General features: G+C 37.3%; 1 protein-coding gene across 2 annotated transcripts in view; it reads left to right on the forward strand.

Annotated features, from left to right (window-relative positions):
* The window catches only part of PLXDC2 (plexin domain containing 2), a 400,556-nt gene that overhangs the window by 285,191 nt on the left and 90,468 nt on the right, over positions 1-24,897 (forward strand). For both annotated transcript variants that reach the window (XM_084783674.1, XM_084783673.1), the window contains exons 6-7: positions 3,637-3,755; positions 17,076-17,175. In XM_084783674.1, coding sequence (XP_084639800.1) covers positions 3,637-3,755; positions 17,076-17,175 — 219 coding nt within the window. The remainder of the gene's footprint in view (positions 1-3,636; positions 3,756-17,075; positions 17,176-24,897) is intronic.

Here is a 24,897-nt window from a genome sequence, read left to right on the forward strand (position 1 = left end):
ATATTTAAAAATGGTTTCTATTAATATTATATAGAAACACAAAATAAGCCCCTACGTCACTCCACAAAGTAAAGCCTTTTGCAAGCAACTCTATTTTTCACCCACTACTAATAGTATATTAGAAATATCTTCAGCATAATTTGCACTGAAGTACTTATTCATATTCACCTTTCATTTTCCAAAAGATGTGAAGGCATTGTGTGATCTTGTATCAAATCAGAAATCCCTCAAATGAAATAGAGATCCTTCCCATAGTATAGGAAGGACACAGCTGCACACAGATAATTGTGTCCCAGTTAGGAAGAAAGGCTTGAAGGCAGTTAATGGCCTAACTTTACCTGTATTATAGACAGCAGAAGGTACTTGATTCAAGTAGACACGGCAGACATGATCAGAAGACTGAGGTACATATAAAATTATTAAAAGTTTCTTAAACTTTCAGAATGTTTCAACATTTTCCAGTTTTAAAGCACAATGTCATAGACACAGTACAGACAGTCTACAGCAAAGAGAGCTTTTGTCTCCACCCATGACAAGGCTGATCATATCCCATTGCTAACAGTTTCAGGGTCAAATTCAACAATGTCTCAGTGTTACTACTAAAATTGTATTCCAATAGAAGTCTATATGTTTGCATCATTTGAAGATTTATAATCAGTTCATCAAAATAGTTAAAGTAGCAAGACTACTTAAAAATTCTATCTAGCTCCAAAATAATTACTGATACTCAGAACTGCTGAATATTAATTCTACTACAAATCAATACATTAAAATTTTAGATAACAGGCAAATTTTGTCACTATTTTATTCACTTACTTATGCTTCATTTTGATACAGCTTCTTTTGGCTCCGGGATTTTATTTTTATATATATATAATCCCTTTGGCCTTAAAAGCAAAAGCCAATCCTTCTGTAGGCATCCACCTTCTAGATGAATAGGACTGAGTGCCTTTAGGATGGTGGGAGGTAGCATGGGATTTCTGCTCTCATACTGTTTCTCACTTATTTTGCCACCTCCCTTTGCTCAAAGGCAATTGTCTAGAGGCCTCTGTGCCTTCTCTCTCTAGATCACATAGGGTTGTTCTGTTTTGTTTCTATTTTGTTTTTATTGCAATTAATTGTGAAGGCTGTTCAGTCTGAGAGGGGACACTGGGATGGCATCAGAAGTTGCAGAGTTGTGGTCCCCTGAGCATCAGCATTTCCTGGGAATGTGCTTGATGTATAGGCTGTTGCTCCACCTGACTACGCAAGCCTGTAATCCTAGCTGCTGGGCAGGCTAAGATCATAACCTGCTAAGGATACTGAGTGAGTTTAAGGCCGTCCTAGACAACATGAGACCACATCTTAAAATAAGACATAAAAAGAGGCCTAGCTCAGCAGAGAGCTTGCATAGCATGTATGAGGCCTTAAGTTCAATTGCCATGTCTGCAAAGCAAATGATGCAGACAGACTGTCTGTCCCAGTCCAGACTGAGAATCAGAAACCACTGGGGAGGGTCCCAGCAGGTCACAGCCCAAAAATTATGCAGGTGATTTGAATGCACAGCAAACGTGGAAAGCAAACCAACTAGACACATAGTTAGATTCACTGGCATGGATGACAGAACTGGCTCAAAGTGGGATGCTGGCTGGTGTAATTGGAAGCATGAAGGCTGTAGAACCAGTAGGGTTTACAACTTTGCTCTGAAGTTGAGTGGCCAAGTGCTCTGATACTGGCAAAATTACCTCTTTGGGTTCCCATCCTACCATGAGGACTTGCCTGGGTCTTGAAACTGTCATGTGCCTTGAAATCTCTAGAGTGCCTTTGAAATAAAAATATACTTTTTGACTTCTAACTTCAGAAACTCAATTCCATAGGCTGCATAAGGATTAAGAAGTGCTGCCAATATAATAGTCAGTCTAACACTCTCGGGGTAAAGGGTCTTTTATAGTGCCATTCATGTGCTAGATGCTGGGTGGGAGCAAATAAGTGTATGTACACATATGTGTATTATAGATTATATATATATATATATATATATATATATATATATATATATATATATATATATATGTATATGTATGTATGTTTAGCCCATGTATGTATTATATATTTAATAAAGATAGATGGTCATGGCTGTTCACACTCTATTTTAAAAAAAAACACACACACACTATGTCCATAATACCAAAACATTAATTCTCAGTGGTGACCTAAATATCTATCACTGTTTCAAATTCATGATTTGCCTCAATGGTTTCATAGTAAGATGAGAAGATTAAGGCACCAGAGTTAGCTGTATACAAGAGTGCCTTCAGCCCATGTCCTCCAGTGGGCTTCAGGAGTCAGCCCAGGACCCTGTAAGTAGCCCTCCAGTCTCCTCAAAGCAGAGCAACAAAGATGGAAACATAGGTGTAGTTCATCAAAGAGGAGAATTCCCATCATTTATCTTTTTTTTAAAAATTAATTTGTTCACTTAACATTCTAATTGTAGCCCCCTGCCTCTTTCATTTCCCCCTCTTCACCTCCCCTAGTCCTCAGAAAGTGGACCCTTCCTCCCCTAACATCTGACCTTAGCCTATCAGTCTCATCTGGACTGCCTACATCCTCTTTCTTCTATGGTCTGGCAAGGATGCCCTGCCAGGGAGAAGTAATCAATGAGTGGGCACCAGAGTTCATGTCAGAGGTACTCCCTACTCCCCATATTATTGGACCCACAAGGAGACTGTGCTGCCTATCTACAACATCTGAGCAGAGGGTCTAGGTCCTCACCATGCATCATCCTTGGTTGGTGCATCAGTCTCTAAAGCACCCCTCCCCCAACCTGGATTTGTTGTATCCATTGGTCTCCTTGTGTAGCTCCTGACCCCTCCATGTTTTTCTATCTCCCAACTCTTCCATAAGACTCCCTGCACTCCATGCACAAGTTTCGCTGTGAGTCTCAGCATCTGCTTGGACCCCCTGCTGGGTGAAGTCTTTCAGAGGATGTCTAGGGTAGGGTCCCATCCTGTTCCTTCATTTGAAATGCTCTCCAATATCTCTTCTATTTGCCCTTCTGAAGGAGAATTAAGCATTCTCCCTAGGGTACTCTTTGTTATTTAGCTTTTTTTTTTTAGGTCTGTGTATTGTAGTGTGCTTATTCTGTAATATGTGGCTAATATCAGCTTATAAATGAGTACATACCATGTATATCTTTCTGGGTCTGGGTTCAGGCTCAAATCATAACCCATCATTTGTTAAAGGGACCTGTTCAGTAAAAGAGTAAAATTCCAAGGTCCGAAAGACAGTGTAATGTCTTGTGTAGGTAAGCCTGGCTTTTGGGAAAGTGTTCTTTCTGGGCATTTGTCAAAAGTATTTGAAATCCATTCAATCCACCATGCAGTTTACGAAGTGGCTCATGGAAATCTAAGGAGATTATATCCATTAACAGTGATAAAATTTCCTAAGGCAAAATTTCACCATTTTTGGACTATATTCAATCCTTTAAATAAATATATATGTACATATTCCAAATGCTATTTGAAAACAGAATCTCACTTATGAATATAAAATTGAAATAGTACAATGACATGATTTGATAACTTGGTAAATATGTCTTCTAGAATTGAGATATATATTTTTTTCATGGGGTTTCCTCTTGCTTCTGTTGGGTTACAGGCACAGCACTTGTTGTCCAGTGGGACCATGTCCACCTGCAGGATAATTACAACCTGGGAAGCTTCACATTCCAGGCAACACTCCTCATGGATGGACGCATCATCTTCGGATATAAAGAAGTAAGTGACAAGTTGAAGATGATTCTTCCTATTGATCTGGACCATTAATCTTTCCACTGAATATCAAAATACTGTAGTCATGAGCTTCAAATTATTTTCTTACTTATTACTTTATTTTGCTGAATAAAGAAACCTTTTTAAAATCATTTTTTTACCAAGCACTGTGGGTTAAAATGGGGGAGGGTTGTTTTGTATTCTAATATCATTGACATTATAACCCATAAATTTATAAAATTATTGAATAATCTAATATTTTAATAGCTAAGAAAGGCTGCTTATTTTAAAGGATTTTTTTATCCCTATATAGGTATTTATGGGTTTTTTGTTTGTTTTTTTGTTTTTTGTTTTGGTGGGGTTTGGTTTTTGGCTTTTTGTTTTACTCTGATATCCAAACATTAACTGGCATGAAAATGGGTGATTTACTATTGAGAGTTCCAGGAAAGTAATTCCCATAATTTATTGGCTAATGTTCTTTTATTTTCTGATAGGAAGAATTATTAGAACCTAACTGACCAACTGAACAAGAGAGCTTAAATTATAAATTATTTCATATTAAACTGACAAAGAATAAAAATTTACTAAGTTGTAGCCTTAAGCTTTCCAGAATGTTTAGACCAGAATAATGGTGCATTTGATTTCAAACTCTGTTGACAGCATAATGAAGGTCACCAGATGAAGAATATATGGAAAAACTGACGAAAATTGCAGATGTAAATTTTAAGGCAGTTGTAGTTACAAGAGTAATTCTGACATGTAAATTATTAGTGGGAATGGTTATCCCATAGACAATGGGTAGTTTTAACACATAGCCATATCTCCTTTCAATCCAAAGATTGTCTTTTATTTTGAAAAAAATATTGTGGATAATAAAGAAAAGATTCACTGTGGTCATCTCTTCTGAAATCTATCTATTGATATAAAGTAAACATTATAAAACTTCAACTAAATAGAAAAACTTTTAAAAAGTTACCAATTATGTCAGTTACTTTCATTCTTTGGAAAATATTTTCCACTCAGAACTTTATTTCCTTGGAGCCCTCCGCAGATGGAGAATGATTTGGGATATGTCTTGTTCTGACTTGACTTGTCCTGTGCTAGGTTTAGATGTCATTACCCACTGTCTTCTTATGTCACCTTCCCTGGAAGCTGGAACTAGTTCTCTGAAAACAGTTCTTAGAATAGAATAGGCTCATTCATTCCCAGAGTTTATTGCACCCTAAGGGATGTACTGGAATGTCACTGCAACATCTAGGAATGGTAGTTTTCCATAGCTGTAATTATCACTGCTTATTTAAACTGTCTCTGAAAAGATCAGGGTCAGTAAGTCTGATGCCTTCCCTCTTACCCACTGTCAACATTTTCAAAACAGACATTTGTGTTCTTATTCTGGCCTCATTCTCTAGCTGTTAGGATCAAAATTACCATCTTTATTGGCACTGTTCTTGAAGGCTGTCTCAGTGTCGAGTTCAAGTTAATTCTTCTGTTCCTTCTCTGTTCTCAGTTGGCATTTAAGAATGTTTTTCTTATTTGTCCATTTTAATCAAAGAACAATTTCTTATTGTGGTTTCCCTGCTTTGTCATGGGGACCTTTAAGCTGACAGGGAGTTCAACAGTCCTGACTCCCCAGACTGTGGTTACATGCCTCTACTCTGTCCTGTGAGTTCACAGAGGTCCTTTGCTTATTGTTGTTTGCTTTTCTGCCCTTTTTAAGGAAAGCCGTTTCTCTCTTATTTCAGAGAACTTTCATGATTTCTGTATATACAATCTACTGCTAAAATGGATGTAGCTGAGTGCTACAGTCTTTGTCTATCATAACCAAAGTCCTAAGTCCCATCCTCAGTAACAACAACAACAAAGTCTCTGAATTTCTTTTTGTGATATTTTCCAAAATAAGAGTCCCTTTGCAGAGCTGGAGAGATGGCTCAATTGGTAAAGTTCTTACTATGCAAACATGAGGACCTGAGATCGAGTCCTCAGAACCTGTGTTTAAAAAAAAAAAAGGTTATGGAAGTATTTGTGCTTGTAATTCTAAGACTGGGATGTGGAGACAAATGAATTCCTAGGACTTGTTTTCAAACCAACCTAGTCTGCTTGGCAAGCTCTAGGAGAGTGAGATACCAACTCTCAAAAGATGAGGTAGATTTTCTCCTAAAAATGACCTCTGAAGATGATCTCCTACCTTCACACACACAAAGACCCTCTGCATTTGAGGTAACAACAACATCTTCCCTGCGGTTCAAGAAAAGTATTTATGATTACAAGTTATGGCAGGAAAAAAAGGACAAAAAAAAAAAACCGGTGCTCTGCAAAGCTTATGATTGAGCTTGCATGGTAGTGCATGCCTGTAACCCAAGCATTCTGGGAGACAGAGGCTGGCAAACATCTGTGAGTACACGTCCAGCCTGGTCTACAAAGCAAGCTAAGCACAGACAAAGATACACAGAGAAATCATGTCTCAAAAAAACCAACAACAATGGACAGAACACTCTCCACAGTAGAGTGGAGAGTGGGATATTACTTTCTCACATACTCTGGTGCCTCACCTTTGACCATGTCCCCTGGAGGAGGAGACCTGGTGGCACTCAGAGGAAGGACAGCAGGTTACCAAGAAGAGACTTGATAGCCTATGAACATATACAGGGGGAGGTAATCCCCCTCAGGAAAGTCATAGGGGAGGGGAATAAGGGGAAACTGGGAGGGAGGGAAGAATGGGAGGATACAAGGGATGGGATAACCATTGAGATTTAGCAAGAATAAATTAATAAAGGAAGGAAAAAAATTTTAAAAAAGCCAAAAAAAAAACAACAAAAACAACAAAAAGTTTATTATATTTACAAAGTTCTTACACATGTAGTATGCAGTTCTTCAGCAACTCTTGCATGATTCATAGCTTCAGTGTATTATTAAAACACCAACACAGAGGTGGGCAACGAATGCTTGTGGGTTGATTATAAAACTGTGTGATACATGGTTATTTTATAGCAAAGTGAAAGAGACTAAATGATGTGCCTAAGACACACAATTAGATAAAGAATAATCCAGCATTAAGTTTCTTTATTTCGTGCTCCTAGACTCTTGAACTTTTTCTTTCCCAAGAATACAATGCATAAGAACTCATAACCAACTTATTTGTGTTTTCAATAAATTCTTGTTGATATTTGCTGTTTAATCACTGTTTTTATTAGGTTCTACTGCATTATACAAATACAGGCATCATCAGAAGAGCTATTCCAACTAGACTATAAAGCCATGATTGAAACAATATACAATATAAATAATAGAATTCTAGGAATCTTTCTAGATCAAGAACTGAAATAGGAAAGAGATGTAAGCATGATTCCCTCTGTTCTGACTTGTTTTGTTTTGTTTTTATTACAAGCTGAGGACAAATTTGTTTGATTTTTTTACCATGTTTGTAGTAAGGGAGAAGAAAAAGAAACTTCCTTACATACACCCACCAATAAAGGACTTGGTTATATTGCAAGTTAAAACTAATAATGCATCTCATGCAATAAATTTCATTTCCATTGCTTAAGTGACTATATCTGGTGTGCATGTTTCTCTTAGTGATCATAGGCGTACCATGCCAAGCTCTCCAATGACCCTCCAGTTCTGCCAAGCTTCCACATATACATCTTATCCAACGCATTCATTTCCACAGTTCTGAGAAAATAAGAAATGGTCAATAAATTAGAAAATCCATTTTTACTTCCCATAACAATCTTTCATCTGATAAGTTTGCATTAGGGACTTGCTACTGCTCCATAAACTACGGATGGCTATGGATTTGCTCACAGCTCTCATCGTTTCTTCAGCAGCGTCCAGATGTTCTCTGCAGCTGTACCACTATTAGCTCTCTAGGTTCTTCTGATAGTTCTTTCCTCTGAGGTGGTAGGTCTGCAGTCAACCACAGATTTGGATTTCTGTTTTGATAAGAGGTTATTATTCTTACCTTTTTTTTTTTTAATTTTCGCTAACATCAACAGATTACGTGGGGTGAAGCCAAAATAGGGAGATAGGTTTTTTTTTTTAATTCCTCAAATTACCAACAACTTCTCTGCTGTATCTTTCAATCCTACAGTACTGCTTCATCTTTTACCAACAATAGCCTTATTTATCTCATAAAATTAAGCGTCTTACTAACAAACCGTCTATTTCTTTGAATATATAAATAACATCCCTTTCACAGTTTATAACTCACTTCAGAGTCTGTATTCTTATGAACCTCTGCATCACCCACCCCTCTCCTTTTTCCTTTGGATTAATTAACCATGTGTCCTTGCATACTAGGTAATTTCTAATCAAATAATAGATCTTGTTTACATGATCCTAAGAGATATGTTTAGGATTGTAATATTTTGTCCTATAAGGAAGATTTACTTTCTCGTTTTAGCACTGAGGGTTGGACAGATTCTTGACTCTCTCTCGCTCTTGCTCTCCCTCTCCCTCTGGTTTGGGGCAGGTTAATTCAGAGTCTTAAGGACAACTGTCTGCTGACTACCATTGACTTGCGAACAGTAGTCTTTAACCATAGCTAAAGAAGCCTGAGTATTTGTGCATCCTTTGCCTTAGACACTGGAAGGCATCTTTTTCTCAGCTGAGGAGACAGTCTGAAGTTCTATTATCTTTCCAGACTCCAGGTCTTCCCTATGATTGACGAGTGGTTTTGCCTTGTGGATGTTCTTCCTTGGGTTCCTGCCTTTTCAGGCCCTACTTTGTGATGGCCCTTCTGCTTTTCACATCATATCTGATTTTCTTGTTTGGTATTGGTGAGAACAACTTTGTTTGTCATACCTGGAAGTAGGAGTCTCATTAACTTTTAATAGCATATTTCCAATCTTGATAAAAAAAATCTGATACTCAAAGTGATATCATCTCTCTGTCTCTCTCTCTCTCTCTCTCTCTCTCTCTCTCTCTCTCTCTCTCTCTCTCTCTCTCTCTATCTCTCTCTCTCTTACACACACACACAAAAAAAAAAAAAACAAAAGCTGAAAAAACAAAAAGCAACAAACAGAACAGAACAAGAAATAGCCACTTGTTATTGATAGAAAAGCAATGTTGACTTACCTGTTCAGACAGGTAAGTATCTTTCCAAGAATTATGAATCAAAACTTTAACACAGGAATACAACTGCAGAGACCATAGATCTAAGTGCAGTGCTACCTTGTCTCCATACACATTCGTGTTCAACACGACTGCCTAACTCGTCTTGTTATTCACAACTGTTTGTTCTAGTTGACCCTTGTCACATTATCACCAACTTAGAGAACTAGTAAACATATGAGAAGCTGCTTGCCTTTTCATATTATTTATTTTCAGTAAATTCATTAAGGGATAATGATGGCCATTGGGTTATTATAATATAATTAAAAAGCCACAGACAAGTACAGAGGGCATCGCAGATAATAAATACCCACACAGCCTAGGAGACATCTTATCGCACCAATTTCCTCCAATAGCAAATCTTAGAAGAGGTTCACTAAGGAGAAATGTGGCTATTTATTAAGGGAAATCACTTTCAATCTATCCTACCATTGGAGTATTTAAAACTGATATTCCTCTGTGTGCCATTAACTACTTCTTTGGTGGAAAGCATAATTAATAAATCACCAAGGCCGTCCAGTTGTAAGTTTCAGAGATTCCCTTTGCAGTTAATTTTTTTCTTTAAGCACTATTCCTCTTATTTTAGCTATAATGACACTTAATGCATGGTTAGAGCCTGTAAATATTAAAAAGGAACAGTTGTTGAAGTTGTAGAATTTGTGAGAAAAAGATAGAGAAGCTAAAAAGAATGCAATAGTTAGATTGTTATCACTTATGTATAAAAAGATTTCTATGTTGATTGCTATATGAATAAGAGTGTTTGATATATATAAATATAATATAAATTATAAACATGCATACATAAATATATGACCAAAAACTTAATAAATATAAGCATAAAAGTGATATATGCATATATTTCATGTATATATATATACACATGTAATGAATAATATATATATCAGGTATGTTTGTGTGTGTAGATATAGTAAGCCAGGAAAGAATATAGAAAAATGAAAAGTTCATTAAGAAATTCTTATATGGAAAATGTTGACACAGATGATTCCTTGAATTTTAAATATATGCAGGTGTATCTTCATTACTAATATTTATTAGGATCCTATCATTCGTATATTTGAATATGTAATCTTAACTATACACAACGAAAAACCAGTAATGTTTTAACTTCTGTTTCCTCTAAACAATGTAAGAAAGTGCTGAATTGAATGGCTCTCTCTGGATTGTGTTCTGATAACACTGCTGTGGGTAAAAGAAATAATGAAATGACATAGCCAAATCGGAAAAAAAACAATGCTATGAAAAAATTCATTTTTGCACCAAGTTATCTATTTTAGTGTTGGCCTTGCTCCAACCCACCTGGTCATCTTGTTCTTCACTCTTGTAAGCCTGCTGATGCTGTGTGTGTGTGTGTGTGTGTGTGTGTGTGTGTGTGTGTGTGTGCGCGCGCGCGCGCGTGTGTGTGTGTGTGCACATGCACAAGCACACAGGTGGGTGCCCTTGTTTTGTTTACTTGGGGCTTCCTTTTAATGTTTTATGACAGGGCTGGAGTTATTTCCTAGGGTATGTTTTCTTGCCAATCATCAACCCGTATCTACCTTGTTTACCTTGATGTTCCACAACCAAAGACCTTCTGGGTCCTTGTGCCTAAAGCTGTGAGTCAGTCCTACTCACTAGTCCAAGTGTGAGGGACGTGCAGAGTGTTCCTCATCTCCCTTCCCCTAACATCCTCCAGACCATGCTTCAGCAAGATCGGTTATGTAGCTTCCTTCTCAAATGAAATCTCCACGTCAGGGGTGAGTGTCCTGAGTCACGCTAACCAGGCTTTGTCACAGGGCCACCCACTACGTTGTCTTCTTTTGCATGCTGTTAAATCACCAACTTGCAAATTCAGTAGTAAGCAACCCTTTTTTTTTACATTTTTTTCTCCTTTATTAATTTATTCTTGTTACATCTCAATGGTTATCCCATCCCTTGTATCCTCCCATTCTTCCCTCCCTCCCATTTTCCCCTTATTCCCCTCCCCATGACTGTTCCTGAGGGGGATTACCTCCCCCTGTATATGCTCATAAGGTATCAAGTCTCTTCTTGGTAACCTGCTGTCCTTCCTCTGAGTGCCATCAGGTCTCCCCCTCCAGGGGACATGGTCAAAGGTGAGGCACCAGAGTATGTGAGAAAGTATCTACTGTGGAGAGTGTTCTGTCCATTGGCTAGATCTGGGTAGGGGTTTAAGGTTTACCTTTAAATCAGAGTGGTTGCTCCAGTGGTTTGTGAATCTGATGGTATCTGAAGAATGTGTGAGGTGTGCTGCTAGCATGTAAATATTAGAACATTTCAAATTAAAATAATCATGTGTGTTTTTCCTAAGGCAACCTAAGCCCTGAAAGTGCTGTCTATGGCTTTCCATATGGCAAAATAGAGGAAAATGTACACACCATATTTTTTCTTAATAATATTTTCTTTCTCACCCAGATCCACATTAGTGTATGTGGAAATAAAGACCTGAATCCCACTTTCATTAAAAAAGATTAAATTTATTTATCAGCTTCACTAGTTTACTTATTTTCAGATTTTTTAACGGAATATGGCTATGGCTTGCAACGTCACTTGTTTGCTTAGTTGTTTTGGTTCTGTTTAGTGACTTGTTGTATATAACTAGGCAAAACTCACATTCATGCACTCAGTGTCCTAGCTTCCCCTGTGCGAGAATGCAGACATGTTTCCCTATACCATGCTGCAAATTCATTTTTAAACTGTAAGTCATTTTGCTTTCACATTTGCCAAGTTTATTGAAAATTTCAATAACTTGAAGATAAAAGAAATTAAAATATTTGTGTGGGTCATTGAAAATATTCAGGAAATCAGACATTTTAGTATTCAACTTAAATGAAATCTTTTCTCTTCAAATATAGTTGAAGGAAACTTTGTATCAATGTTTTTTACTTCACATTATTTTTTAATAGCAAAGAAATTTTGAAGGTGAGCGTGTGTGTGTGTGTGTGTGTGTGTGTGTGTGTGTGTGTGTTGTATGTGTGTGTGTATGTGTGATTTCCTACTGAATAACAGAAAAATTTGATCTGTCCTTCCAGGAAGATGAAATAGAAAATTAAAGATTCATATAGATAAAATGGTGAAATAGAACGTTTGCTTCTTGTGGGCTTTTTTCTTGTTGTTTCTAATATTAAGTGACTAGCCACCTATTGAAGATTAACAAATGGACAAAATTGAGGTTCCAGTAATTTTTTCCAGTTCTGACAGTCATCCTTCAGAACACACACTCTACTGTCCACTCAGGCTGAGATACTGTGTAGCCCATTAGACAGATAGCCGCATCCATTATGAAAACAAATAAATCTTTTGGTGAGCTTTGCTGGACACAACAAAGAAGGGGAAAAATAAAATTCCATGACCTCTGATTCTAGAGGCCTGTTTTATCTCCTCAATTCTGAGACCCTTGATAAAGCCCATGTTGTGAGGACAGTGTAGGGCCTTTGTGTCCAGGAGGATGACACCATAATGTAGAAAACAGAACCAATTTTGAATTTAAATCATTTTCTTAAGACCAAGATATTCTGTCCCAAAATTGCTAAATTTCCTGTCATAATTTTGTCCAGCATCAGACATTTCTGCTTCTCTTCTTAACTTGTCCCAATATGTCATCCATACCTTGCAACAAATAAGAAACTCTTTGTAACTTGTCAAATCGAGGAAATAATTAAATACGTTGAAAAGAAAAAGGATATATGAATGCTTGGGTGAGCCAAAATGGAAACATATTTTGAGTGGCAATAATGCTTCCATTCTGTCTATTGTGTGGAATTATGTACTTAGAAAACCACTTCTCAGAAATTTATACTTCACATCACATAGAGTCCCATTTCCAATTCAGTTTGTCTCAATCAGTAAATAACACATGAAGACAGTGGAAACACATTTCTATGTAAGATAAAATACTTCAGATTAAGATTTCACAGTATCTTCCTGCTGCCCAAATGACTGAACCAAGAAATACTTTGAGGATCACTAAAAGCTTGTATCTAGAAAGGGTTAAGAGTACAACTTTCCTTATATTTTGAAAGAGTTTGAGAATTTTGACAACTTATTTTGTCATGGATTTACTGACTTGGAGATTTCATATTTAGCTGTAGGCTGCAGAGTATCATGACAATAAGACATATTTTCCTGAAAATTTATATAATAAACATACATACACACATATACACCACCACCACCACCATCACCACCACTACCACCACCACCCACGTGTGTTCACCAATTTTATATAAGCAAAACAACAAGGAATGCTACACACTATTCTTTCTTGCTGTTAATGATCTCATCCATATTCTCTGGGCATAGTCAAAGTCATAGTCTTTGGTATTTAGTAGTAAAAAATATACCCTGAGAAGATAGAGAACAAAAGCTATGGTGATACTGGGCTGATAGACACAGATTTATTTCAATATGAAACAGCTGAGAAAAGCTCCATAGTTTCATCTTTTCTTCATTAATCTCCGAGGATATTAGGTATTTAATTCAATTGGCAAAGGCAGCATTTCAAAACCCGGACAGTAATTATTTTATCAAAAGGTTTTGGATGGCTTCTAGGAAAATGTAGGAAATGGAAAGTTCCTTGTACATTTTCATTTTCATATATAATCAGAGCAAAGCATCAGAACGCAAGTGCTTCTTGCTTCCTCTGGGAGCCTATGACATCTTGAATGGGATTAAGAACATCAGTGGTATTGCTATGAACTGACTGCCCCTTGCTGGCCATCATCCCTTCACCCAGGCAACTGTGGTGCCCTCACGATGAGCTGCTTCATCTCCCTTTGCCCTGTGTAGTCTTGGCAGCCACGGTGCTTCCCTTTTCATTTTACGAATGTAAAGTAATTTTCTTCTGTGTCAAACTCTCCAAATCTTCTCTTTCTATTTTTATTTTGTTTTTAAAATTAGACTAATTTAGGGAGGTAAGTCTTTTTCTTTTTGGTTTGCTTTATTTGGAGGTCATTTTATGTCATCCAAGTTAGTCCTGATCTCTCCATCCTCCTACTTTACCTCTCAAGGGCAGGAATTATAGATGTGCACTACTGTGTGCAGCCAAAACTTTCTGAACTTATTGAAATATAACCTAATGTCACAGCCACAGCTCCCAAAGGAAACGTCTCCCTCATGATTACCCCTTGCAGCTCCCACCCTTGCTTCCTTTCTCTGTAACAGCCACAAAGGTAAACCTTTATTTACTAAAAACAAGAGCAACTCACTCAAGTCTTTTACATTTGCTGGGCTCTCTACCTAGTACTGTTCCTCTTGCATTCCTTTAATTTCTGAAGTAAAATCTTATTAGAGACAGCTTCTTCACCTATACTCCTTGCAGAAGAAGGTTGGGCTATGTTCATCTTAAATGTGTCATTGCATATGATTCCTTGTTTGTCAGCTGGTAGCTGAGAGATTGACCAGCTGGCTGGTCACGGATGAATTCTTCTGGGAAAACAAACAAACAAACAAACAAACAAAAAACCACACCTTTTGATGTCCTGATTGCATTATAAATGAGCAATGTAACTTTTTCAGACAGTGAAAGGGACCAAGAAAGGAACTGAAAGTCTACTAGGACTTTTTTTTGCTTCCTGATTGCTTTTGTCTCATGATCAGCCCAATAGTCAGAGTGAGACGCTGCTACAAAGTCAGGAAGCAAAGAATCTAGCCAGAAGACTTGAACTGAGCTTATGAATATAACCATCCCACGACAGGCAAAAGCACCAAAGGAGAAGGTAGACATGGAGACAAAATATAAAGGAAAGAGGAAGGAGATGGAGAAAACAAAATTAAAATGAAAGAGGCTTGGGGATGGAAAGAGATCGGAACAAGGTTCCAGAACATGTTTAACCTGGAGATAAATTGCTGGAAGGATGCAAGAGCTAAAAGAGATGACTGAAACATGATCAGCTGTGTGTGTGCACAGCATACGTTACAACACAACAAGGTCATTCCCTGACGGTAATGTAAGCTTCATCCTTAAAATTGGACAAGGAATGCATGAACACCTCTCTTACTGCATCCCATAACACAGGGTCAGGGAATGGATACAGATAACCAATTCTATCCATGAAACTTTAATATCTATTCTAAACTCTTTCTTAAAATATAGTTTTGCTGGGAGTGGGGTTTACTCGTATGCTTTCCCATCTTTTTGTTTCTTCCTTAACTTGAGAATCTGTCTTAAATACCAGAAGCTTTCTGTTAGCCCTTCACAACCTGGAGTAGAAGGTTGGGTATTGAGATAATGTGGAAGTTGGTCAACTTTTTGTCACTATAACAAGATACCTAACATAATTATATTGTAAGGAAAATGGGTTATTTCGACTCACTATTTAGGAGATTATATTTTTGAGATAGTTTTATGTAGCCTCGGATGCCCTCAGACTCAAAATATATCCCCCAAATAGCCTTTAACTTCTAATCTTTCTGCCTCCGCCTCCCCAGTGCTGGACTACAAGCATGAACAATAATGCCTTCTATTTGTGGTACTAAGAATTGAACCTTGCAAGGGCTTCATTGCGTGCTAGTCAATCACTCAAGCAATTTAGCTATGTCCTCAGTCTCATATAATTTGTTCTGATAAAATCTTTGCCTTGGATTTCTGATGTAGATGCCATATGGCAGTGCTGGGGAACACATGGTAGTGCCAAACAGGTAGCAAAAGGAGAGAAGAATATATCTCATCATCTCCTTGAACTGTTTGCCACAATTGCCCAGCAGTAGCCTGTTAGGCTTTACCTCTTCTTGAAGACCTCTCAATAGTACCATCATGGTGACAAGCGTGTGACACATAATCCTTTGGGAGACAGTTTGTAACATCCAAATTGTCAAGTTCAAGAAAATAGCCTTTTATTATTTCAAGATGTCAGAGGAACAAGTAAATAAACTGTCTTCATTGCATCTTTCCTCCAAGTCAACTCCCTTTCTTCATATTGCTGTGCTGTTTACTGTGGCTAACACAGTGACATCAGATCAAGCATGTCCTCTTTAAAGAACTTACTTTAGTGTGTGTGTGTGTGTGTGTGTGTGTGTGTGTGTGTGTGTGTGTGTGTGTGACAGTATAAATGTAAAAATTAGTTGATAACTTTTCAAAAGTGTTCCCTCCATTCATTTTCTTCTGAGCATGGTCTCTTGTTTCCACTGGATTCTCTTATCTTGCTGTGGGAGTACTGGGATTACAGATGTTTGCCACTGTATCAGACTTTTTACATGGGTTCAGGAGATAAAATTTGAGCCATCAAAATTCTTTTTACCTAACAAGACATTTCCATATCCCTCAATATAGTTAATATTGAATTATTCATAGATGGCTCCCAATTTCTTTCTACCTGATTTTTTTTCTGGTGCTTTTGTCCTTTCCTTTTTATTCTCCACCATGTTAATTATTGAATTTGATCTTATTTCTGTTTTTGTGTGTATGAAACTGGTAATAAAGATAGGAATTCTGTTCAGTGGACTCAAGAAGTTCTTATTTGGAACTAAAAAAATCACGTCTCATCTATACTCAATGTATCCTGAGCTTGTAGTGAAAAATATTAGAAATGTGTGCCACCTCCTGGTCTTTGGCCTTCTTAATACTCCATTTTAGGCTATGAGACCTGAGACAGCACATACCACTTTATAAGTTTTCCCATGTGCTTCCATTAGAACTGCCAGCTAGGACAATTAGTATTGCACTTGATTGACTTAATCATACTTTGAGCCAGTCATGTATTATGTGACTAATATAATCACCAATGAGGGTGTGATTAAATATACATTCTAAAATATGCTTATTTTTATAGGTCTTTATGTTTATAGGACCATTTATAAATAGGAGTTTAAAACCTCCATAAAATTAAATATAGAATAATGTTATGGCTGAAAACAAATAATAGAAGAAGAATTTCTGTTATGTAAATTAACAATTTCTGTTATGTACTAGTGCATGTGATAACTCCATAGCTCCTAACATCAATTATATTGCCAAGACTCTATTTCTATCACTGTCAAGTTGCCAAACATGTGACTAGAGGCTTTCTTGTCACTTTATCTCATAGACAATGTTAAACTGATACGATCCAAACATTGTCTATGGTCTGCAGTATTCCACATTAGTTTAGATCTCTAGCTGCTCATCTCTATTATTTGACTTTATTCATTAGACATGATGATGTCTCTCTTATACCTGAGTGCCATTCTTGTCTAATACATGGAAATCTGCTATTTCTTTTCTAGATCCCTGTCTTGGTCACACAGATAAGTTCCACCAACCATCCAGTGAAAGTCGGGCTGTCCGATGCATTTGTCGTTGTCCACAGGATCCAGCAAATCCCCAGTAGGTAGAAGAACTGTAATTAAAAGCTGCTCATCTATGGGGGTCAGTTCTCAGGATATTCACCTCCCACAGGTGACTTGCAGAGGCTAACTGCTGCTTGTTAATTCCACTATGTGATTGATGTCTTTGACCCTTGTTGGGTTGTCTGTCCACATGGCTCCTAAGTTGTAAACATCAGGGGAGGGAAAGGACAAGGACATCCCAGGACCATTTGACTGTGGATGTTTTGGGACTCTTCAGCATATTTGCTCAGTTGAGTAGAGAGTTCCTTAACAACACAGACAACAACAACAAAATAGTTATATAACAGTGATGCATTATTTAGTTGATAGTGCCACAACTTTCCAGGTTTATTTATTAATTTTAAATAACCTTATGAGAAAAAAACGTTTGTGCCATTTTATGTTTAGCACATGTGATCAAACCAGGCATGTTAAGCAAACAAAAATATAGTCAAAACTATATCTATCAGGGAAGACAGGTCTCTCCTTTTTGTTTGTATTATTTTTGATGGTGTTGCTTATACCTTGTGGAGTAGGAAAACATTCAGTGTTTGCACAGTTGCTCATGAACTCTGCAGATTAAAATGTTGCTGGGGATGTACTTAGAAGGAGAACATGTGTATAACTTGTGCAGAGACCCTGCCTTCATCACAGCATCACAGCAAGAAAGGCCAGGGAAACTCAGGCTGCTGGCTGTGTTTCCTGTGGGTCTGACAACCTTCTGAACATTCTGACGTTGAAACCTCCTCTACTTTACTACTAAAATAATCCTGACAAATTCTTTAGGATTCTAATCCTGAGAGCATTTGTTTGCTGCTTTAAATATATTTCCTTCAAGCAAGAGGTAATAAAATACATTTTGAGAGGAGATCATGTACTTCCCCGCTTTCAAGTTCTTCCTTTATTTCATTGTGGGTAGGCCTAATCTACCACATGTATACACTGCTTGGGACAGACTTGAGATGATTCTGTTTAATTATGTCATCTCTCCACTGCAAGAAGTAAATGGAGTGGAAACTAGACTTTCCAAAGAAATGGTGTGGCTGCAAACACTCAAGGGTTCTCTAGGCATAGGATGGCACTTAAAAGTGATGGAGCTCCTCCATGAAGAACATGTGTGTCTCTATTGCGTTTCTCCTTGTTTTCTCACAGACTGTAATAGTCAAGGAAAATTTTAAATCCCAGAAATTTTTTCAGACACTTAATTGTACTGAGAACAAAGCAAAGATACATTTGTGTGTGTAAGGCAACATGAAGGCTGCCTGACAGAACTCTTAAGTAAGAGGCAGAGCCCGGGAGAGTCAAGGTTGGCTTCTGTTTGAGGAGTGTTCACACATTCTTCCTTTCAGGGCAGTTTAATCGGCCGTGACTTGAGTCAGTTATTCAACAAGACAAAAAGGAAATGCTGGCTTTGGTTTATTTGCTGTTTCTTTCCATCCGTGGAAGATGGTTTACATGCCACTTGCTCAGAAAGCACTTTATCCCGCACTGCTGTTCTGACACTTGCTTTACAGGGAATGAACCTACCAAAGTACAAAATCATTTTATATTCTAAAAAAAGTGTTTTAATATGTGATATTGTGTTTATGTTTTTCCCTGATCCTACAGTTGTGCTTTGAATGTTGGCTCCTAAAATGTGATTTAGGAAGCTTGGCCATGCTGTGAATGGATAATTGTAGAGGAAATAATTCTCTAAAATATGAATTGCATTAAATAAGTTTTTCAAATTCATGTGAATCTTGGGAGAAGATTTTGTATACTGCTTGGACTCTGTATTCACTCCACACACCCACATTAGAGTTCAGAGCCAATCCATCCTCAGGCAGCTGCATGCTTGGAATGGCATCCATAGCTCCTCTTGACCTTACTGTTCATTTCCTGGGGGGAAAAATAAAACCTAGCCAAGGAGACATGGTGACTCTAATGTTCCTGATGCTCTAGGAGTCCACACTAAAACAAGACAGTTGGATGTGCTGTGGTCTGTGTCAAAAATCATTCCAGAAACAAGAAAATATTAATCTCTTTAAGAATTTTGTCCCATATTACAGAGGTCACTGGGGTATCACATGAGCTCCTGTATAAGAAACTCATAGTTTCATTTAATGCTCAGCTGAAAGAGAAAAACGTATACCTTTTAATATCAGAATATAGAACCACCCGAGGTTTCTGTAGTATAAGTACCCACCTCCCAATCCCCAGCCCCAGGAAATGAGAGGACTCCTAGAGACTTGTTCTCTGCTGTCACTTGTGCTCTCAGCATTGTAGGTAACAATTTAAGTACCTTGCAAACATTATGTTAAGATGTCTCACTGTTGGGAGTGATCTCTGTGTGGAGTATACATCCTTTATGTTTCCTACTGCTTTTTTATTGTGTATGTTTTAAATTATTTTATTTTTGTACATATACATTATATATATATATATATATATATATATATATATATATATAATAGATGACCTATGGCAAGAAGAACTGTGACACAATCAGGATTATACAAATACTACATTTTTAGTGCTTTGGCTATTTGTATTTGACAGCCTTGAAGAAGACATCTTAACTATCTTGGTGCATCTAAATTTCTGAATGTAAATCAATCTCCATCACATATTGCCATTAGCAACTTAGAACACCTGTCTAGACCTAAAAACATCCTAACCCCTAAACAATTAAGCTTCATTGTAAAACTAAGCTTACCTGGTCTTCAACTCCCTCAGAGACTTGAGAAGGAGTAAACTTGATTATCTGAGTATGCTGGGAGTGCAGGTTAGTAGCTTTCCAAGTGAAAAGATGACTAAAAAAAAGGGGGGGGGGGAAGCTTGGATGCCGGCAGAGTCGATGGCCAAACTGCCAAGACAGGGTAAACAAGTCCTCAATAGTTCCTGCCTCACAAATATGTCTGTCAGATATATTGGACCAGAAGGCTGAAGAAGATGCTCCAACGTTATAGAGTTTTTGGGGACTATTCAGGTAGAAAATTGTCTCAGTCATCTTTTCATTTGGAAAGCTACTCACTGTGTATTTTGAGACTAGCCAATTACTATACCAAGTAATGGGTAGTCTCCTTCATTTTGTAGTTGTTAACTTTCTTGTTATTGGTTGGTCATAGATGGTGCTGCTCATAATAACACGTGCTAATGATGTGTGTTTCCTTCTCTCTCCTCCTACTTAGTATTTTGAAATTCAATGTTAACCTGATCTTCTTCATCCAGCCTCACTGTTTCCCTGCCCTCCGAGTTCAACAAGGAATATATTTCCTGAAATAGAAGCAGAAAATTTATAATGCTATCTGGGTCTTTGAAAAACAAAACACAACAAAACAAAACAAAAATTATGGAACTTAAGACTGTGTAAATTAATAATGAGAAAGTTATTTTAACACACAAATAAAATTTTAGCAAAAGAAGATTAGCTGTATAGCTGCTGATCTGAAAGTTTCCTACCACAAGTTATGAGAGGGGCAGTTATAAATCCCCTCAGACCCTTCAACCAGCAGTGTTATCTGGTACTTTCATGACATCAAACTCTTTCTCATCAGCAGTTCCTATGTCAAAAGTGTTGACCTTGCTCATGTTATACTGTAGATATGTAGTTATTATACTATACAGCTCAATAAAGACACTCTGTCATGTTCAGAGAAACAACTTCCATTAATTTGTAGGCCAAAATATCTTCAAAGTGCCTAACTTGTATTTTAACTCTGGAAGACATTTGCTCATGTTTTGAGACAGGTACGATATTTTCCCAAGTTTGCAGACAAGAGAACTTTTCCAAGGACTTTGTGGAGATTATTTAGAGTGAGAACAAAACAACCTTAGTAAGCATAAGCAGATTTTTTGTTTATTTAGTATTTAAAAAAATAGCCTCTCCTTTATAACAGAACAGCACACTGATAAAACATGTTTCCTTTCTTGCTCATCATTTTTGTAAACTGGCTATAATCTTTCTATCTAAATATGACAAAAGTACACTTATATTGTGGCTACTTAACCTTAGACATTAAATTTTCAACTATATTGAATTAATTTTAAGTTCAAAACCAACATGTGACTTTTGGCTGCCATACTAGGCAAGATATCAGTAGACCTTGTACATAAATATATTTAAAAAAATGTTGAGTGCCAAGTATAATATTTACAGAAATATTATTTTTACTTTTAAAATGACTTAGAAATTAAAGGTGATTAATAGTGGATGTTCAAGTATAATTGTACTTGTTCAATAGTAAAATTTGAAATAAAATTATTTTAACAATAATAATTCATAATTTTATTTGACAGTAGAGTACAGTATTGTAATTTCACAATGATAACTTCTAATATAAGATTAAAATCATGAAAACACAAATAATAATGTAAATTTTTTCCTCTAAGTTATGTCGGCAAATCCATTTCAAGTACTTCCAGAAGAACCTAGTTTATTATTTCAGAGTCATCAGTCTTTTCATTCATTTAGGCCAGATCAGCCTATAAATCTCCAGTGAATGGTGTAAGCTGATCTCCTTTCTCTCCCGGTGCAAAGCCCTTCAAAATTATTCATTCTACAGAATGTAAAATTGCTTCCCTTTGCAGCTCTGTTCCATTAGCTGCTTTCATTCTCAGGCCTTCAGTAGCTCACCAAAGGCCCAATGAATGGATAAATAAAAAAGCACGCTCTCTTTTGTAAAAGTACCCTCTTATTAAAGGGCATTGTGCAAAATGATATTTTACTTGAATTCATACGTTACTGATGTCTTTACTTGGTGGCTCCTGACTTGATTTTTTAAAATGTATTTAGATGATGGTGGTGGTGTTTGTGAATGTGTGTATGTGTGTTTATACATACATACATACATACATACATGAGAGTGTGTGTCTATGTGTGTGAGTGTGTGTTTGTGTGTGTGATAGAGAGAATGTGCTTGTGTGTATGAAGAATGTGTGTCAGAGAATGTGTCTTTGAGTGTTTGTGTGTGTCTGAGGCAGAAGAGAATGTCCTGGTGGCACATCCCTCTGTGCTCATACAGAGACCAGAACAGGCCAGAACTTTGTGGATTTTCCTCTGTCACTCTATCACTGAACCAGAAGTTTTGGACTTCCTATAGGCTGGTTGGCCAGTAGCAGTTGCCTGTCTGCACACTCTTCACAAGGCTAGTGAGCAGCCATGCCCAGCCTTTTGCTGAGTGGTGGGAATTCAACCTTATCTTTTGTGAATTGAGCAAGTGTTTATGCGCTGACCAATCTCCCAGTCCACTGAGGTGAATAAAGAATAAACAAATAAGCCATATGTGTTGGCTCACACCTTTAATCCCAGCACTCAAAAGGCAGAGGCAGGTGGCTCTCTGTAAATTTGAGGCCAGCCTGGTCTACAAAGTGAGTCCAGGACAGCCAAGGCACAGAGAAACCCTGTCTCAAAAAACCAAATAAAATAAAATAATAAGTAAATAAAACAGAACTCAGAATTCTTTGGCTATTAGAAACCACTGATTCATAAACTTTAACACATTTGAGACCTTTTGTAGGGAAGGATCCTAGGAGCAAGCAAGTTTTCCCTCAGGAACTATGGTTAAGCTATTTCACTTAGATTTTTTGTGCTTGTAGATTTTTTTTCACTAATGCCCACATGTTCCAAAAATAAAAACAAAAAACAAGTTTTTACTTACTTAAATTGTTTTTTGATTTACTTAAAGTAACCAATGTATGCTGTGTCTAATATAAAATCCCAAGCAGCACAGAAAGGACTTTAACACAAGGTTAATGTGCAAAGTATTTAAACATTCATCTGTTCAATGCACACTTGCTAGGATGTCCACTGGGACAGGATTAATTGATGTAAGCAAGCCAGAGTCAGCAGAAAGTGCTTTTATATCACTCTCCCTGTGACGGAAAGAGCTCATCTCTGCAGATTTCTTATTCCATAAAGGATGGGCACATGTTCACCGGTCTTCAAAATCAATCTTTGCTGAACTTTGCTAACCAATTAGAACTGAATTTTTTGTTTTTAATTATAGCTTGGTACTATATTCTTTTTTTCTTTTCCATTTTGTATTTCCTTAAATTTATACCATCTTTTTATTAATTGTTTCCCTCACCTCTTCCATTATAAATACTTGTTTTATTTACACTTACCTACTATACAGGGACCATCATAATTTAAACCAGTTTTGACTACCTGCATTTGTAAACATATTGGCATATTAATTTTCCCAACTGAATTTTGATATTGAAAATTTTCTTTTCCAGCACTTGGGAAGGCATAGGCAGGTGGATCTCTGTGAGTTTGAGGCCAGTCTGGTCTACAAAGTGAGTCCAGGACAGGCAAGATTACACAGAGAAACTCAGTCTCAAAACAAACAAACAGAAAGAAAGAAAGAAAGAAAGAAAGAAAGAAAGAAAGAAAGAAAGAAAAACTGCTTCCTTCTCAGTAGAGTTTGTACCACTGCAGTGTAGGCCAGACATCTAAGTGATTGAGCCATAAATGCTATCCACTCTTTTGACCGTGCTTGTATTTTTAAACACTTAATTCTAAAGGTGAAAGCATCATACTCCATTCCACCAATTTCCACTTAATGAAACCATCACCTCTCTTTCTTTCTCTCTCTGAAAGAAAAAATATAATTAATGGCATGAGATTTAATGGCATAAGATTTAATGATATCTCAAATGGGCATTACATAAACTTTCCCTAAGCCTTGGGAGCAGGAAGGTGAGCTACTCTAGGGTTTAGAGAGCCATGTTAGCCACAGGCTGTGAGGGCTCCATGCTGTCCTCCTCGCACAGCCTTGAGTCTAATCCTCTGTGCAGATGCTTCCTGAAGGGAGTCAGGGGATGAAGCATGCCCAAGCATCTGGAAGCTGGGTGAGGAAAGAGAGGAAAGGGTGTGGTGAGTTTTCATTTACACATGGGAAAGGAACTGAGGGAATGGCACCCTGAGGCTTAGGTAATGCTCTGAAAGTTGCAAAATAGTGAGAGAACAGCAAAGAAGCGCAAGAGGTACCGATGAGCACTTTCTGGTCAGCAGAGTTTATGCTGTTTCATATAATGCTTGACTGATGGGTTTTGGAATTCCAGCAGAATTGAAAAGAGAAAAAGTTCATAGCTAATGCCGTAAACTGTTTCTCTATATGCTTTATTTTGTAGTTCCTACTAGCTAAGTCTGCTGCTGTATCTTTGGGTGGGAAGCTTGTAATTGTTGTAACACTATCCTGTTTTCCCTTAACTTTTTGTTTACTTCCCTGGGTCTCCATGCTGAGAATGAACCTTCTGACATACACAATCCACTATTTACTTTAAAGAGTACTGGGTGGCTGGTGCTGAGAGCTGGGATCAATCTGGACAAGAAAACAAATAAGATATAATCGTTTAGAACCAGTCATTAAACATGGGCAACATAAATAAAGCTATGGTAGCAAACGTGTGCTTGACCGTTGAAAGGACTAAGATTTTTAGTAAAAGTAAGGATAGCACAACGCAGAACATTCCCTTTGTCTTCTCTTGGGAATATTTGCCTTTAAGGCAGGCAAGCAGAGAAGCAGAATCCAGCTACTCCACTGAGGCTAGATACGGAGAGGGATAGAATTCCCTACCCTGTTGGTGATCAGACTTACTGAAACCAACAGTTCAACATTTCCACATTGAATCATATCATCAGAATATCTCAGTCACTAGCCTGTATTTTCTCAGGGTATCACTCTGAAGGTTTATTTTATTTTGTTTTCTAATTTGTAAATGCCATTCACTTATA

The sequence above is a fragment of the Acomys minous genome (assembly GCF_964271855.1).
Source record: "Acomys minous genome assembly, chromosome: 5".
In the NCBI taxonomy this organism is placed as follows: domain Eukaryota; kingdom Metazoa; phylum Chordata; class Mammalia; order Rodentia; family Muridae; genus Acomys; species Acomys minous.